The 16,238-nt window shown below is 34.4% G+C and overlaps 1 protein-coding gene across 9 annotated transcripts in view; it reads right to left on the reverse strand.

Annotated features, from left to right (window-relative positions):
• Positions 1-16,238, reverse strand: part of AGTPBP1 (ATP/GTP binding carboxypeptidase 1) — a 168,469-nt gene that overhangs the window by 104,962 nt on the left and 47,269 nt on the right. For 8 of the 9 annotated variants that reach the window (XM_045043681.1, XM_023242224.2, XM_023242223.2 and 5 more), the window contains 5 exons: positions 15,433-15,496; positions 14,846-14,992; positions 12,548-12,679; positions 9,642-9,735; positions 2,852-2,889 (listed from right to left, as the gene is read on the reverse strand). In XM_045043681.1, the coding sequence (XP_044899616.1) occupies positions 2,852-2,889; positions 9,642-9,735; positions 12,548-12,679; positions 14,846-14,992; positions 15,433-15,496 (475 nt within the window). The remainder of the gene's footprint in view (positions 1-2,851; positions 2,890-9,641; positions 9,736-12,547; positions 12,680-14,845; positions 14,993-15,432; positions 15,497-16,238) is intronic. The other variant, XM_045043682.1, reaches the window with a different exon arrangement.

Genomic DNA, 16,238 nt, shown 5'->3' on the forward strand with positions numbered 1-16,238 from the left:
TGTTTGCTCTCTCTCTCTCTCTCAAAAGAAAAAAAAAATACTTACACAACTTTTAGTAAATGTTTTAGAAATGTAAGGAGCACATTACTGCTTTCTGATCATTAATTGTTTAATGTAATAAAAACTACATTAAAGAGCTTTTTTGTAAATGGTCACTTTTACTGGGGCAGAATTAACAAATCTACAAAGTTGATCTACTTTATTATTTTTAAAGTGTTACTATTTTAGATTATTAACCAAAAGGGTACATTTCACTAGAATAGCAGTAGGGGAATCCTATCATAGCAACATCCTAAGCCACCCGTCACCACATAGGTAGGCCATTAATAAGAGCACAAAATAATGTGGAATACCAACCCACTGATTGGTTGGTATTTAATTATTTAATTACTTAGCTTCTTTAATTACAAAGAAATTCCAATCTCTTCCTAAGTTTACCGCCTGCCTCATGGCATAGGCACTAAGATAACAGTAATGTTCTGCTGCTTTTAGTTACCTGAAAGAATTACTACAGCTTCCAAATGTGCTAATACGTACCTAAAACATAAAGATACTGAGATCAACAAACTTATTAATGCCCTATCAGAAGGCATTAGAGAGCTGGAAGAAATTCATGTGGGGAGTGAAGCCTTCTTGTGTAAAAGCTTTAAAAACCTCTATTGTGTCTTGAAGAGTTTGTCGGCCAAAGCTGTGGTTATTTACAAAATCAGTTCAATAGTTTTGACTAACAGGAGTTTCATGTACTGTAAGGGAATACATACTTTGTTTACACCACCTGGAATATATAAGCCTTTCCTTTCGTTTACTGTCTGTGAATACGATTTTTCTTACAAGACATTATGATCACTGTAACACCTATTACAAAATGTGGTTTCCACTAGAATTCCCAACAGCCTAAACGGTATTTATATGAAATAATTTAAATTCTTTATTAAAGATCAAATAAGAAACCTGCCCATAATTCAAACACAGGTGCTGAGTGAAGAGAAGTGAACAGAGCTATCTGCAATCTGCAACTGAGCACAACTAAAAAGTTTAGTAAAGGGCTTTTTATTCATGTGTTCAGGATACCTAACTCAAAATCAGCCTATGTCTCTTCTTCCCTCTCTGGTTAAAAGAAATTCAGGTTCCCCTTCAGACTGCAGCATCTCATCTATACTCTAGCGATGGCACCCAAGTGCCTGTCATTCTGCACTGGGCATGAATCCAGGTTCTTTGCTTTACACTCACTCAGGCTTATTACAGTAATCTCATTTACCCTTTTAACTTAAATTACTGCGCCCTCCAAAAAAAGCAGTTAAAAAAAAAATCAATGGGTAAGAATGTTCCAAAATGCCACAGTGCATTTAAAAACATGCAGTGTGCTACTAAATATGCATTTAAAAATATGCAGTGTGCACTATCCTTCTAGTGCCATGTGCCATATGAAAACATGTTAGATAGGAATTAGACTCATCCTAGTCACATTTTTACCTGATGGGGTAAAAGGATATGTTTGCCCACCATAGTCCTTTGAAGGAAGAGGGAGTAAAAGGAAGAATATTTTTTAAAATGGAAGATACCAGATTTCAGTCATCTTAACCAATTCCTACAAATAATTGGAACTTATGAGGGCGTTTTTACTGACTTAGTGATTTTGTCATCAGTGATTCTGAAAATTAGTAAGCTTCAGTTTTAATAGCTATTTTAATCTATTCTAAATCAAAAACATATGCCCATATTAATTTAAAAATTAATCTTTAAATAACAATTTGAACCACAAAGTCAGGGCACAACAAAGCAAGGCTACAACTATCTTTGAAAATTAACCCAAGTATTCTGATCTTGTCTAAAGTTTATCCTATCAAATATGGAAATAAAGCTACATGGCTAATCTAATTGAGTACTACACATTTCATTTCAAAGATAAAACGGTTAACTGAATTTTATATTCTCTGGTATGTAATACTAACACCTAAGTGACTTTTTAAATAAATCATTACCAAACACCAGATTTTCAAACAATTAATCATTTGCTACTGTTCAAATGAACAACTCTGGTCATTCAAATCTAAAGGCAACCTAGTCGTACCCTTGATTAGACAGTTTTGGGGGAAAATAAGATAGAAAGCCATAACACATATCCTTAGGACTAAATGTTACTGTGGTCAAAACGTTAACTTAGTCAAGCAATGAGACTGGAAGTGCTAACAAAAATTACTAATTAAAAAGCAGATACTGAGTATCTTAGAGAAAATATATAATGTAGATAAATTACTTTCCAAAGGAACTGTATCATGAGACACATTTACTCCAAATGCTTAAATTCTGAAGATCAGAAAACAGTTGCTTTAGTTTGTAAATGAATTTAGGAAACTGTAAATTTACATTAAGTCACTTTTTAATGATATAAACTTGAATTTGATAGAAATAAAATTTCTAATAGGAGGTTTCTACATGAAAATTGTGTGTTCGATATAGTAGAGACAGAGTTGTTTGAAATATTTTCATAGTAAATATCCTCAATACCATGTTACCTTCACTTTTTAAAAGACGATACTTAGGTAATATTCACACATCACTTTCTTCTATTGACAAGATTTTATGTTTACATAATGAACTTATAAAAAGGAACCCCATGTACTTGAAAAAATTCCATAAGTGTACTGAACTATACTATATAATAGCTCAATAAACATAAATGACATTAGCTAGGACATATATCAATCAACCATATGAAAAATCAACTTTGACATTTCATTATCACAAACCAGCTTTATAACTACAGACTAAATCTACATTTCGAGTTTCTTTAACATAGTAGAATACTTGGAAAAATAGTATCTAGTATTTCTAGTATTTAAAAACTTACTTGATTTTAGCAATGCAGCAAGAGTGTCTAAAGCAACCCTGTCAACGTGAGAAAACACAAACAACAACAAAACTAGTAAAATTAATCTACAATAGTAAATTCAGACATCTTTTCAGATAAGTAATTATTATCTATTCCAAAAGTCATTCCTGTTATAGTCAATTACATATGGTCTTTCTCTGTATGGACCTCTCCCTTTAGGTTAAAATCGAATAGGAGGAAGATTGAAATATTAATAGGCAAGCACCAAAAAATATTTTTAAGGAAGAAAATTAACATTTTAGTCTTTATATCAGAGATTAGATGAACATACTCAATTATTGTACTTGTATCTGACCCTGACAGTTCACAAAATAGCAATATTAAGAATCAGAGGCCTTGATTCACAAAAATTTTAAAGAAGTGTTAACACAAATAAAATTCTTAACTACAAAACTCTACAGATGTTCATAGTTACCTGACTTAAAATTATTTTAGCTCCATCACACAATAATCCTAATATTTAAAGTGATAACAAATGTAAACTATTTTTAGAACTGGGAGGTTAGGGGAGAAGTATGAGACGTTAGCATTTTTCAGCCATAAGGCATCAAAGAAAATAATGAACCTAATTAATACCTCAAAAACTCTTACTGCCTATTAAAGGACAGAGGAATTGCCCAGAAACTTAAAAGTACTTATATTTTCTTTGAACATAAATACTCAAATACACACAGTAAAATCAACTGCCATTAATCAGCTTTAAAAATACACAGAACATCACTGGAAAATCCTAGAATCAAATACTTTTTTAAATAAGTTACTGAAAACTTGGCACTTGATTTCAGTAACTTTAAAAATATAAGGCTACATACAGCATACAGTACCTCTTAGTAAGACTTCAAAAACTATCATTAATTTGCATAAAAATATGCACTTTGTCAAACTTAAGCACGTCGCTCATCATTAAGCATTTGTTGAATGCCTACTAGACACCCAGAGTAGCCAGTTTCTTCATTGGGATCAAATCAGCAAACTTCTCTCTTCCACACTTTTACAGTCTAGATACTGTGATAGAATGTACACACCTGTGAAAAAACTACTCAAGAAATGAAAACCAGAAACAAAGCAATGAAGGAAAAGCTGCACACATTAGTGTAAAGGCAACACAGAATGCCCAGAGTATTTGTTTAAAGGTAAAGAGCACAGCTGAGTGGGAGACTGAGGATGGATGCTGGTTCATGGTAAAATGTGCAGCAATGATCTAGGACTAGGCACAGAGTAAGTGCTCATTTATAATAAATGCTCATTAACAGCCATACTTTGGTTTATTGACACAAATAAAGCAACGATATAAAGCTTTATTTAAGATGACATTCATAAAAAGGAAAACAAAAGCATATGCTTTAAAAAATGCTACAAATTCGTACTTGTTATTTTCTCAAAACAATGTGAAGTTTTCATAATAGTGAGTTAAAATTAAATGAATATTATAAAATTACATACTGAATTTTCATAGCACTAAATCATCAGTAAGAAACGTTCCATAACCTCATAATTACGTAATAAAATGTACACAAGACTGTAAAACAGAAATAAGGATGGCTTTGAAATTGGTCAAAATTAAAACACAGAACTAAAGGGATACTCCAAGGCAAATGCCAATACAAAGTACAAAATAGAAAAGAGCTGATAAGTGCCAGAAATTATTATAGGTGCCTCATATATGTGTTTTCTAGTTAATTCTTAAAACAATCCTGGTCCATAGAACTGGCACATTTTATGGATAAAGAAACCAAAGATTTCAGAATATAATGTGCCTAGGGTCCCATAAAAACTAGGTGCTATGAAAAATGAGTAATACAGGCCTCTTGTTGAGAAAGAAAATTATGAAATCAGAAATACTGGTTTCCTCCAAGAAAGATGTTGAAATCCTAACCCCCAGTACCTCAGAACGTGACCTTATTTGGAAACATCGTCACTGCAGGTGTAATTAGTTTAAATGAGATCATACTGGAGTAGTGGCCCTTAATCCATCATGATTGGTGCCCCTATAAGAAAAGGGAAGACTATCTGCAGACAGACACACCAGAAGAGAACACCACGTGAGGAGAGAGGCCAAGATTGAAAAGCGGCACCTACAAGCCAAGAAACACCAAAGACTGCCAACAAACCACCAGCTAGAAAGCGGGGAAGGATTCTCCCACAAAGGTTTCAGAGGGAGCAGTGGCCCTGCCGAAAGGGTGATTGTGGACTTCCAGCCTCCAGAACTATGAGACCATAAATTTCTGTCATTTGAAGCCACAAAATTTGTCCTAGGTACTTTGTTACAACAGTTCTAGGAAACAAATACAATCACTTAGCTGCAATCACTTGCAATGACTTAATCTACTGTTAAGTCTTTATTCAAAATATAAAAATCCTAGAGTACTGTTAGAGAAACAGTCTTTCTTTCTTTGAACCAAATAAAAGTGTCTCTGACAGTTTCTAATCCTTAAATTACATGTGTTTTGGGTTCATGTTTATTCTTCAATACTGGCAAAACTGGGATGTGAACCCAGTTCTTTCTGCTGCCAAAGCCCATCATGCTTGTTCCACAGCTGCACTACATTAAAAGAAATTATGAAGTTCAGTGCAAAGTCCTCTTGATGTTTTTACCAAAATGTTATTTAAAAGGTTATTTTTAAAACCTTCAGCACAAAAAAATTCTGGAATTCTCTGACACGTGTAAGTCAATACAAATTTATAATATAAAACTTACAAAAGAATTTTAGAATAACAGATTTATTGAAATGCACACTTTATATTATGTTAACTGATTAGAATTTTTCAGTTTCACTATTTTATACTTCCTCATATATTTTCCCAATCTTCCTATGTCCCAAACAGAATAATACAACCAACAATGAATGGCTTAAAAAGCTGCCTATGGCTTATTCCTTTAGGAGCAGTAAAGGAAGAAAGCTTTAGCTCCAGGTTCTCATGAAGTCACATTTCCTTTAAATTAGGGGCTCAATCCTTATCGGGACATTCAAGAACCCACTGCACCCTAAATTGCTTCCTTCTGGATTAACAGTGTATATATCTAAAACCTAAAATTGGAAACGGAAGGAAATCCTCAAGGGCTGCACTACCGTTCAAACATAAATAATAACCCTAATCTTATTCCTCTAAACATGGAGCATTATTTCAGAGGAGGAAGAACAGCAAAACAAATGTTCTATATGTCAAAATTTTATAATTAAGGGAGAGACCCTAAGATTATTAAAAATGATAAAGACATCGAGATACTGATGCTCAGCCAATGAATTGTTTATTGTTTTTAAAGTAAAAATAAAGTAAAAAATTTGTTTTTTGTTTTTAAATATAAATACAGGAAGGAATGAAGGGATAATTTAGATAGCTCTATTCCTTGCTTAGAAGTTTATACCCACTATTTCTACATAATTTTGGATATACTCCCATATTGGATATTCTAATGACATTTGTGAAATGTTCTGTTTCTCCTAGGAACATTTTATATTAGATTTGGTAACTGGTTAGAATAGACTAATGTAGACTTTAAGAATGAGATCAAAACCATGAGATAAAAGATAAATTAAAAAGTACTTTAGGAGCGCCTGGGTGGCTCAGTCAGTTAAGCATCCGACTTCAGCTCAGGTCATGATCTCGCCGTCCATGAGTTCAGGCCCCACGTTGGGCCCTGTGCTGACAGCTCAGAGCCTGGAGCCTGTTTCAGATTCTGTGTCTCCCTCTCTCTGCCCCTCCCCCGCTCACGCTCTGTCTCTGAAAAATGAATAAACCTTAAAAAAAAATTTTTTTTTAAATACTTTATAGGTCAAGGGGAGAAATGGCACATAAATTAAAAAATAAAGAATATACTTTTAGTACTAAAATTCACTCACACCCTCATTACTACATTAGTTATCGAAACTAACTACACTGCACTCATAGGCACTGTGATCATTATAAGAATCATCTCGGGGCACCTGGGTGGCTCAGTCGGTCGAGCGTCCTGCTTCAGCTCGGGTCATGATCTCGAGGCTTGTGGGTTCAAGCCCTGCGTCAGGCTCTTTGCTGCCAGCTCAGAGCCTGGAACCTGCTTTGGATTGTGTGTGTGTGTGTCTCTATCTCTCTCTGCCCCTCCTCTGCTCATGTGTGCGCACGTGCTCTCTCTCAAGAATAAACATTTAAAAAATTTAAAAAAGAAAAAAAAAGAATCATTTCATTAAATCCTCAAACCAAACTTCTGATGTAGGGGTCCATGTTACCATTTACAGACAGGAAACCGGGGCTTAAGTAAGGTAACCTACTTCGTACCTAGAGCCAGTCAATGACATGCAAATCCAGTTCCGCCTGCCTCCAGAGCCCACTCACTACACTACACCAGTTCTATAAGTTGGCTTTACTAATTGTGATACAACCATTTTCTTTGTTTTGTTACATTTCATGAGATGCTCTAGGACTGTGTATGATCTCTGCATAAGTAAATATGTTAAGACATCCCACCAAACAATATTTAATGAATAATCATATGCACAAGTCAGCTCCATTTTCTAAAAGGGTAAAAGCTGAAATATTTGACCTTTATTTAAAAAGAGTGGAAAGACTGGAAATGTTCTGAACTTATTTGTAAAATTTGGTAAAATAGTTGATGTGGATAAATTCTTTCTCATAAAAGAACCATAGCTAATAAAAGTATAAAGAATGAGAAAATTAGAAAAGTCACTATTCTGCAACCCCTAAAGAAATAATGGATCTAGACAGTGTCATGAAATACTGCTAAATTATTAGGTGGAAAGTAGAGCCATCACCTAAACTCAGTGATCTCAAGTGGTACAAAACAGAGTACCCAGCACATCTGAAACCTTTTGATCAGAAAAAATGAACCCAAATCTAATCAATCCTCTAGCTCTATCAGTCTACAGGAAATTCAAGGGACATACCTACATGTTAAAGGACCCCAGGATACAGTCATCTTAATCCAGAATGTTGGGACAACCTACAAGACATCACCCAGGTCCTTCAACAAATAAATAAAACAGAACCAAAAAACAGGGGAACTGTTACTGATTGTTAAAGATTATGAGACACAGCAATCAAATAAAATGTACAGATCTTATTTGGATCCTGATTGGAACAAGTCAACTGTAAAAAAGACATTTCAAAGACAATCAGAAAGTATCAGGGGCGCCTGGGTGGCTCAGTCGGTTAAGTGTCCAACTTCTGCTCAGGTCATGATCTCACAGTTTGTGGGTTCGAGCCCCGTGTCAGGCTCTGTGCTGACAGCTCAGAGCCTGGAGCCTGTTTCAGATTCTGTGTCTCCCTCTTTCTCTGCCCCTCCCCTGTTCACGCTGTGTCTCTGTCTCAAGAATAAATAAAAACATTAAAAAAAATTTTTTAAATAAAGGAAGTATCAGATGATATTAAGGGATTATTAATATTGCTGGACAATGAAACAATATTCTGGAAACACTAAAATGAAAAAGTTGTGTCTGATGATAATCATACTAAAGAATTCACAGAACAAATGTTACAGCCAATATTTGCTTCAAAATACAGAAAGAAAGAAAGAAAGAAAGAAAGAAAGAAAGAAAGAAAGAAAGAAAGAAAGAAAGAAAGAAAGAAAGAAAGAAAGAACGGACGGACAAGGAAGGGAAAGCTGAGATAAAAATGCCAATGTTGGTTACTGCTGAAACTGGGTGGTGGGTACATCACAGGGTTCTATTCTAGTTCTGCACAGGTCTGTAATTCCTCTAGTCTATTTTTGTGTAGGTTTGGAAATTTCCTAAATGTGACAAGGAACAATGTGTGTGTCCTGTTTGGATTCTGATTCAAACAAACCCATTAAAAAAGGGGGATTTTGAGACAACAGGAGAAAAATGAACACAGAATAGATTTTAGGTTATATTAAGGAATTAATAATTTGGTTGAGTATGATTTTAGTATTTTGGTTATTTTTTTAAGTCCCTATTTAGTAGAGTTAAATACTGAAGTATTTAGGGAAAAATGATAAAATATCTTGGATTTTTTTTATAGAAATATATATATTTGAATTGCATATATGAATGAAATATATGAATAGCATCTGGGATTTGCTTAAAAATACCTCAGCATAAATAAAAGTATAGAGGGGGATTAAATGGCAGAATGTTGATAACTGTTGAATCAAGTAAGTGATTAATAAACCTAATTCAAGATAATCATTCTAATATAATATAAACCCCAGGTATCTTTGAAAAACTCAATACTTTTTTAAAGAATATGGCTTAAGAAAAAAATACTAAATATAACCAAATAACTGGAAACTGCTTTCATTTTTGAAGCTGAAAGACCTACAAATGAATAGATACATATCTTAGAATATACATATCTCAAGAAAAAAGAAAAAAAAGACATTATTTTGACAAAAAAGAAATGTATAAATTTAAAATATGTTCAGATAATTGTGAGAATGAAGGATGCAGTCACTGAAAGACTGCAAAACTGGGTAGGGGATATAGTAGGCATCCAATAAATGTTTCTGAATGAATGCTACTCTGTCAATGAGGTTTTTCCTCTTCCAGTATCTAGGAATGTTCTACATCTAAATTTCCATAACACTATATTCAATGACTTTAAAGCTTTCTAATTTTGATACACCTTTGAAGATTAAACTTTATATTTTAAAAATCTTTATCATAATAAAATCACTAAGAACTAAGAAAGGACCCTCGATACAATATAACTCAACCTGCTGGCTGTGCAGATCAAGAAGAGGCCCAGAATAACAAAAGATAGACCTCTATTTATACTCAAAGCATTTACTCACTTCATGAGACCCGAATTCTTCTTACTAAATGGTCCAATGATTTTAAACAGCAGCTCCACAACTCCATTTTTCCCTAAGGATACTGAATTCACAGCTAGGAGGGAGAAGAAAGAATGTAAAATGATGTTAAAACCTCAATAAATAGAAATGTGTATTCTTGGTAATACATGGCCAAAAACATACACAAGTTCTGTAGCAGATATGAACTCAAGGCCTCATGACATCCACCTTAGCCAATCACTTGAAGGGAAGATTTGGTTGGGGGTGGGGGGGAGAGGGGGAGGCAGTTATTTACTACCTTACAGGGAAATTATGAAAGAAGTTATATAAAACAACACAATGTTACTACAAAACAAAAATAGTTTTAAACTGCTCTGTTTGTTTCTTCAATAAATTTAGAGAACTCTTAAATACCAGGTCATGGAGATTCAAGGACAAAAACTGAGAACACAGTAGAGAGGAGCATGACAGTAACAATAAACAAATCATTACTACATTATTTTCTAAATAACTAAGAGTTGTAAGCTGTTTAGGTTACACCTGTGTGGAGCCCCAAATCCATAATGAAACTGAAGGTATCTCTGTAGAAATTGATGCCTGGGCTCAGTCTTTACCAATGAAGAGGAGCTAGCAAGGACAGGAATTGCTGTAAGGGAATGTCTCTGGAGACAGGGATAACACGGAAAACAGAACAGAGTCCATGAACAGCATGGGTATAAAGTCACACATTAAAAGATAATATCAGGGGATGACTGGGTGGCTCAGTCGGTTGAGCATTCAACTTCAGCAGGTCATGATCCTGTGGTTCCTGAGTGTGAGCCGCAAGTCAGGCCCCATGCTGACCCTGTGGAGCCTGCTTGTAATTCTCTCTCTCTCTCTCTCTCTCTCTCTCTCTCTCTCTCTCTCTCTCTCTGCTTCTCCCCTGTGCGCATGTGGTCTCTCCAGAAAATAAATAAATATTTAAAAAACTTAAAAAAGCAAGATATAATACCAGACAAAAGCATATCAGTAGGAAGATGAGGTAGGAAAAGAAGGTAACAAACTATAAAGAGCCCCAGAAGTTGTTAATTTGTTCAACTACAGGGAATTGCCCAAAAGGAACAACTAATCAGACATGCATTTTAAATACAAGTCAGATCTCACAGCACTGTGGGGAAGACAGATTTGAAAGACATGTAGATCCTGAGAAACTTAACAGAAGACCATGGGGGAGGGGAAGGAAAAAAAAAGTTAGAGAGGGAGGCAGCCAAACCATAACAGACTCTTAAAAACTGAGAATAAACTGAGGGTTGATGGGGGGTGGGAGATGGGTATTAAGGAGGGCATCTGTTGGGATGAGCATTAGGTGTTGTATGGAAACCAATTTGACAATAAATTTCATATTAAAAAAAAAAAGAAAGAAAGACATTTGTTAGCAGGCTGTGGTCTACGTGAGAGGTGATGAGACCTCAACCAAAACAACTGTGGTGGGGAAAAAGAGGAAACAACTTCAGAGTTTCACACAGAATACACAATTACCTATCCAGAAAATTGTGCCTAATGTTTTCAACTCTGAACACATAGATTTTTAAAAATTATAGATAAACCATTACTAGCCTTCTAGTGGTAAATTCAATATGTTGCCACCAAAAATATAAGCTCAAGTTTTGTATGATTATTTTAATTTCTTCTGTATCTATTTTTCCATTATCCCTTCTAATTTTACCTCTGCGCTGTCTTCTTTTTTCCTTCATTGGGGTATTTGGTGGTTTACCTGTTTATTTTTTTAATTTTATTTGAGTGTAGTTGATACACAATGTTACATTAGCTTCAGGTATACAATTTAATAATTTAATAAGTTTATACATTTGGTATGTTCACCATCAGAATAGCTACCATCTGCCCCATTACAGCACTATTACAGTATTATTTTAATCCAATCAATTTATTTTTTACATCAACTGGGTGTTCTTTTTCCTGTACTTTTCCTGCTTTTTCCTCTGCTTTCCTTGTGTTTATTGCTCTCTTAACTTCTTTGGTTAGAAATCCAATTCATTCATTTTCATCTGTTCTTTTTAAATTATCTAGTGTTAATTCTTTAAGTGGTCAGAGCTATTTTCCTATGAGCTCACCTTTAGCCATAGTGTCAAAGTATAGCTATCGACAAATACATACACACACACATTTTTATACATACACACAAACACACACACGTATCTCTACCACTTGGACTATCATTATTCTACAATGATATTCTGCCATGATATGGCAGAATCATGTACTCTCCATGTACATCATATCATGTACTCTACAATTTCAATTTCAAGGTGTCTTGATAACCACTCCAATCCCATAGTCAGGGAATAGAAAGAAAATTCACGCTTCCTAGGTTTGGGACCTAATATTAGTGAGAGTGTGTGTGTGTGTGTGTGTGCATGCTAGGAAGCTTTCTCTCTGTGATCCCTCTTCTCTGCAGCTTCCCCGGAGGCTCCTATACTATTTTCTTCTGTTCCACTACTTCCCTATTGATTGCTGAAGGTAATTAGCTCTAGGAGACTATGCTACCACATGCTTTCCCTCTCAGTTTTTCTCTCATCTGTGAAAATCCAAATAGGCTCAGCAGTTTTTCCAGCTGCCAACACACTCACCTATTCTTCCACATCTTCCCACAGGCTGTCTATTCATCCCCTTCACTACAGGCTTTTACAAATGGCAGGAAATGAGAATTCTCAAGATTTTGTCAACTTACCTTCCTACCACTTATCGCTTTTGTGGCAGTGGGGTTAGGAGTTACCAAGAGTCATATTAAATATTCTCTTTTCTTGTCTCCAATTTTTAGAGATTTATGGAGCTTAGGTACTTCCCCATTTGCATTTTGTGTAACTTGACAACACTGAGTCAACTAAAAGCAGCCCTAAAATACTTACAATTGGCAGAATATACTCGTAAAAGCTGAAGACAAGGCAAAACCAAGCGATGATTCTGCAAATTCTGTTTGACCAAATTCAGAGTTATATTCAGAGCTCCATTAATTCTAGCTTTCACTCCAAATTTTTTGTCTGTTAAAAAAAAATGAACAAACACAATTTAGCCATGTATAACTTTTGAATGAAATAAAAATGTCATAAAGCAATGAAAATTTAAAAACGTATATTATGAATTCATATTATCACACATAAAATTGACCAGAAGTAACTAAAATTGGAATTGCTTTCTTGTATATTTTTTATTTATTTTTTATTTTTTAGAGGGAGTGTGCAAGCAGGGGAGAGAGGATCTTAAACAGACTCTAAGTTCTTTCTGCAAGGAGGCTGACAAAGGGCTTGATCCCACAACCCTGAGATCATGACCTGAGCCAAAATCAAGAGTTAGACGTTCATCCGAATGAGCCACTCAGGCGCCCCTCTTACATAATTTTAAAAGATCCCTTAAACTTTTAAAACATGGCCTGAAAGAAAGTACAAAAGGGCAAGTTGGGAGGATAGCACACAGGGACAGAGGTTGAAAAAGTTCGACTGTCATGAAAGGAATAATTTAACTGCTCCACTACATATATTATTCAAAGGAACACCATCACAAGGTTAGGGAGAATCATAAAGAATCTAAATGTCCATTACCAATATTATTTACTTCATATTAACTATATTTTTCAGACTTAGAATATAAATTAATGAAAATATAAACAGCTTAAGTAAAAAATAATCTAGCAAATATTATCAAGTTAGCTTCTAAAGGATCTAATTCAACACAGAAAAGGAGAAAAAGAAAAGTTCTGGATTTTTATTCTCGCAAAGAGATTAAAATAGTCTAAGAAACAATCAGGATAACAAGAATAATGTTAAGATTTCAAACATAGAAAATAAGCAGGACCAGCAAGCAGAGTTATTTCATTAACAACAGGAATTTTACATCAAAAAGAACTAAACATTCCTGAGGAAAAATTACTCCCATCTCACCGGGGAGGGGGGTGGGGACAAAAAGTATAGAAAGTCACTCAAAGAATTACAGCACAATTTCCTTGAATAACAAAAGTGGAAAACTAGTACAAATAATAAAGGAGATACCACAAATTTAAAAGTACAGAAGACAATAAAATAAACCATAACTTAGAAGAGACATTAAAGAAATACAAATATAAATTCATGAATGTCTTCATTTCATGAAAAGCAAAGGAAAGCTCTAAAAAAGGAGGAAGCATGAGATAACAATAGTCATCATGAAATAAGGTTTTCTTGTTTTATTTCTCATTTACAGCAAAAATCTCAGCAGGGATCCCTTAAACTTCAAATATGAGAGTTAAGGAAAAATAAAAGTTGACATATTTCTTACATTAACTGAATATTTGTTTAAGTATTAAGGCCCTTAAGACAACTGGAAAATTAAAGTCATCTCAGAGATGCTTTGAGGGAACAATTGTTAAAAGTATTAAATATTTATACAGTAAGGATATGTATGAAATACATAATAATACACTGAATACACATATGTAAACACTTTTTAGAATAAACAGTTTAACCAAAAGCTTCAAAGTTTAAAACTCATAGGTACACCACAAGGCAATGGCAGAACTCTTAAAAAATTGCTATACTAAGAGTTCAGAGAATCATTTTAATCTGTGTAGCTAGACTACTATAAACTGAATTTAGGTTCTATTCCAAGGATGCCCTTTCTCTGTTAACCTAACCTAAATCACCTTTGTTTCAAATCCCATGTTTTCTCAATTTCTATTTTTTAACATATTGCAGGTCTTAACTGTTATAATAATCGGTCTTACAATATTTTATATCTTTTGATCTTGACTAGGTCATAAGCTTTTTAAGCACTGAGACTGTGCAGTACAAATATGACTATTAATGAAAAGTGAACACATTTCACCTCCATGTTCCTCAAAGCATTTCCATCCATACTCCCTCCTTCCAGCTCCAACAATATCCATGCTATATGTGTCCTTTACACACATACAAATGCAGGCACACATACACTAAGACACACTTGTGATTTTGACATATTTTTCTTCCTTTTTTCCAACCTATGCAAAGGCATTCCTCGTGAATTTAGGATCTCCCATTCTTGCAGGCTACTGCAGTTGACTGTAAAAAGTAGTCCATAGCTAAGACTGAGAAAAAGCCGTACCATTTTAGATGTTCAAAACTGACCAAGTTTCAAGGCACACAGAATCAGTGTCACAAATGGTTCTATGATGAACACACAAGTGAAACCCTTACCTTTTGGTCCAATCTTTGCAAGAATAGAATGAATCTGCACCATTAACTCCTCATTCTGGGGAGATTCTTTGCTAGCATTCGTAAGTAACTGCAACAATATTTGTGAACCACCTTTGGCGACCAAGAAACTCGCTCTTCGACCTCCACCTAAAAAAAAAAAAAAAAAAGATTGTTTTTAATTGTTTAAACAGCAAATCCTCCCATAACATATTAAAAACATCACAACTTGTTAGCATTCAAGAAATACTTCAAGTGATGACTTCTGAAATCAAATACCTCAAAATCAAATTTTCTTTCATTTCATTTAGTATTTTAGTTAGAAAAACAGCAGAAGGAGTAAATAAAAGTGATGCCAAAATTCTACACTCAAGGCTCTGGAAATGGGTTTTGGAGTGGTTTGAGGGATACTGGAAGATCCCTCAAATCAAAAACAAAGCAACAATAAGAGTATGACATTTCAGCTTCCAAATTCTGATACTCAGAACTGTCTCTATATGAGTATCAAAAAATTCCAAATAAAGTACACATAATACATTGTTGATCACTGTTTACAAACAGAAATTAGACCAAAGGAAACAAAAACTTACCAGCTGACACCAGCTCAACAAGAATGCTTAAGATATTAAGTGTAGTTTGAAGATCTTTCGTGTTCTGAAATAAATAGTTTATTTGCTGTATTAAACCATTGTAAATCTGTGATTCCCAAACCTTTTCTGTTCCTGTTGTGAACTACATATATTTTTACAAATGACCCTTCCAATTTCTCTGAGAACAAATGTATTTGGGCTTCCACTATTCCCACTCATCACTTCAGGAGATTCTTCTTGCCCAGGAGACTGTTTGCAGGTCATCTGAGCTATTATTTTCTTAGTACCAACATTATTACAAGAGGAATTCATTTGTCATTTGAATTCATCATCTTCTACCAAACAGAAAATACAAATAAATGAATCAAAATGTGAAAGGCACTACAGTGTACATATGGTGACTACCCAGTCACCTAGCTCCCCTCTCAGAAGGCAACTGCAGTACCAGTTGCTTGTGTATCCAGCCGAAGATAATGTGCACACATAAAAGAAATCCATGTAAATGGAGGTGTATACACAGATTTCTACAAATGGTATTGCCCTATGGATACTAGACTATACACTGATATTTTTATGTATGAACAAATGGTTTCTTAACTCTTTTTTAGGGGCTACAGGATATAATCCATTATATATGGTGATGCCAGTGTTTATGAAACCAGTCACCTACTAATGGAGTATTTAATTTTTCAAATCTTTTGCTATTAAAAAACTGTAACAAAAATTAAGTACATGTTTATACGGAACCAAGTACATCTCCATATGGGACGAATTCCTGGAGTTTCTGGGTCAAAGAATATGAGCAT

Source organism: Felis catus, chromosome D4 (genome assembly GCF_018350175.1).
Source record: "Felis catus isolate Fca126 chromosome D4, F.catus_Fca126_mat1.0, whole genome shotgun sequence".
In the NCBI taxonomy this organism is placed as follows: Eukaryota; Metazoa; Chordata; class Mammalia; order Carnivora; family Felidae; genus Felis; species Felis catus.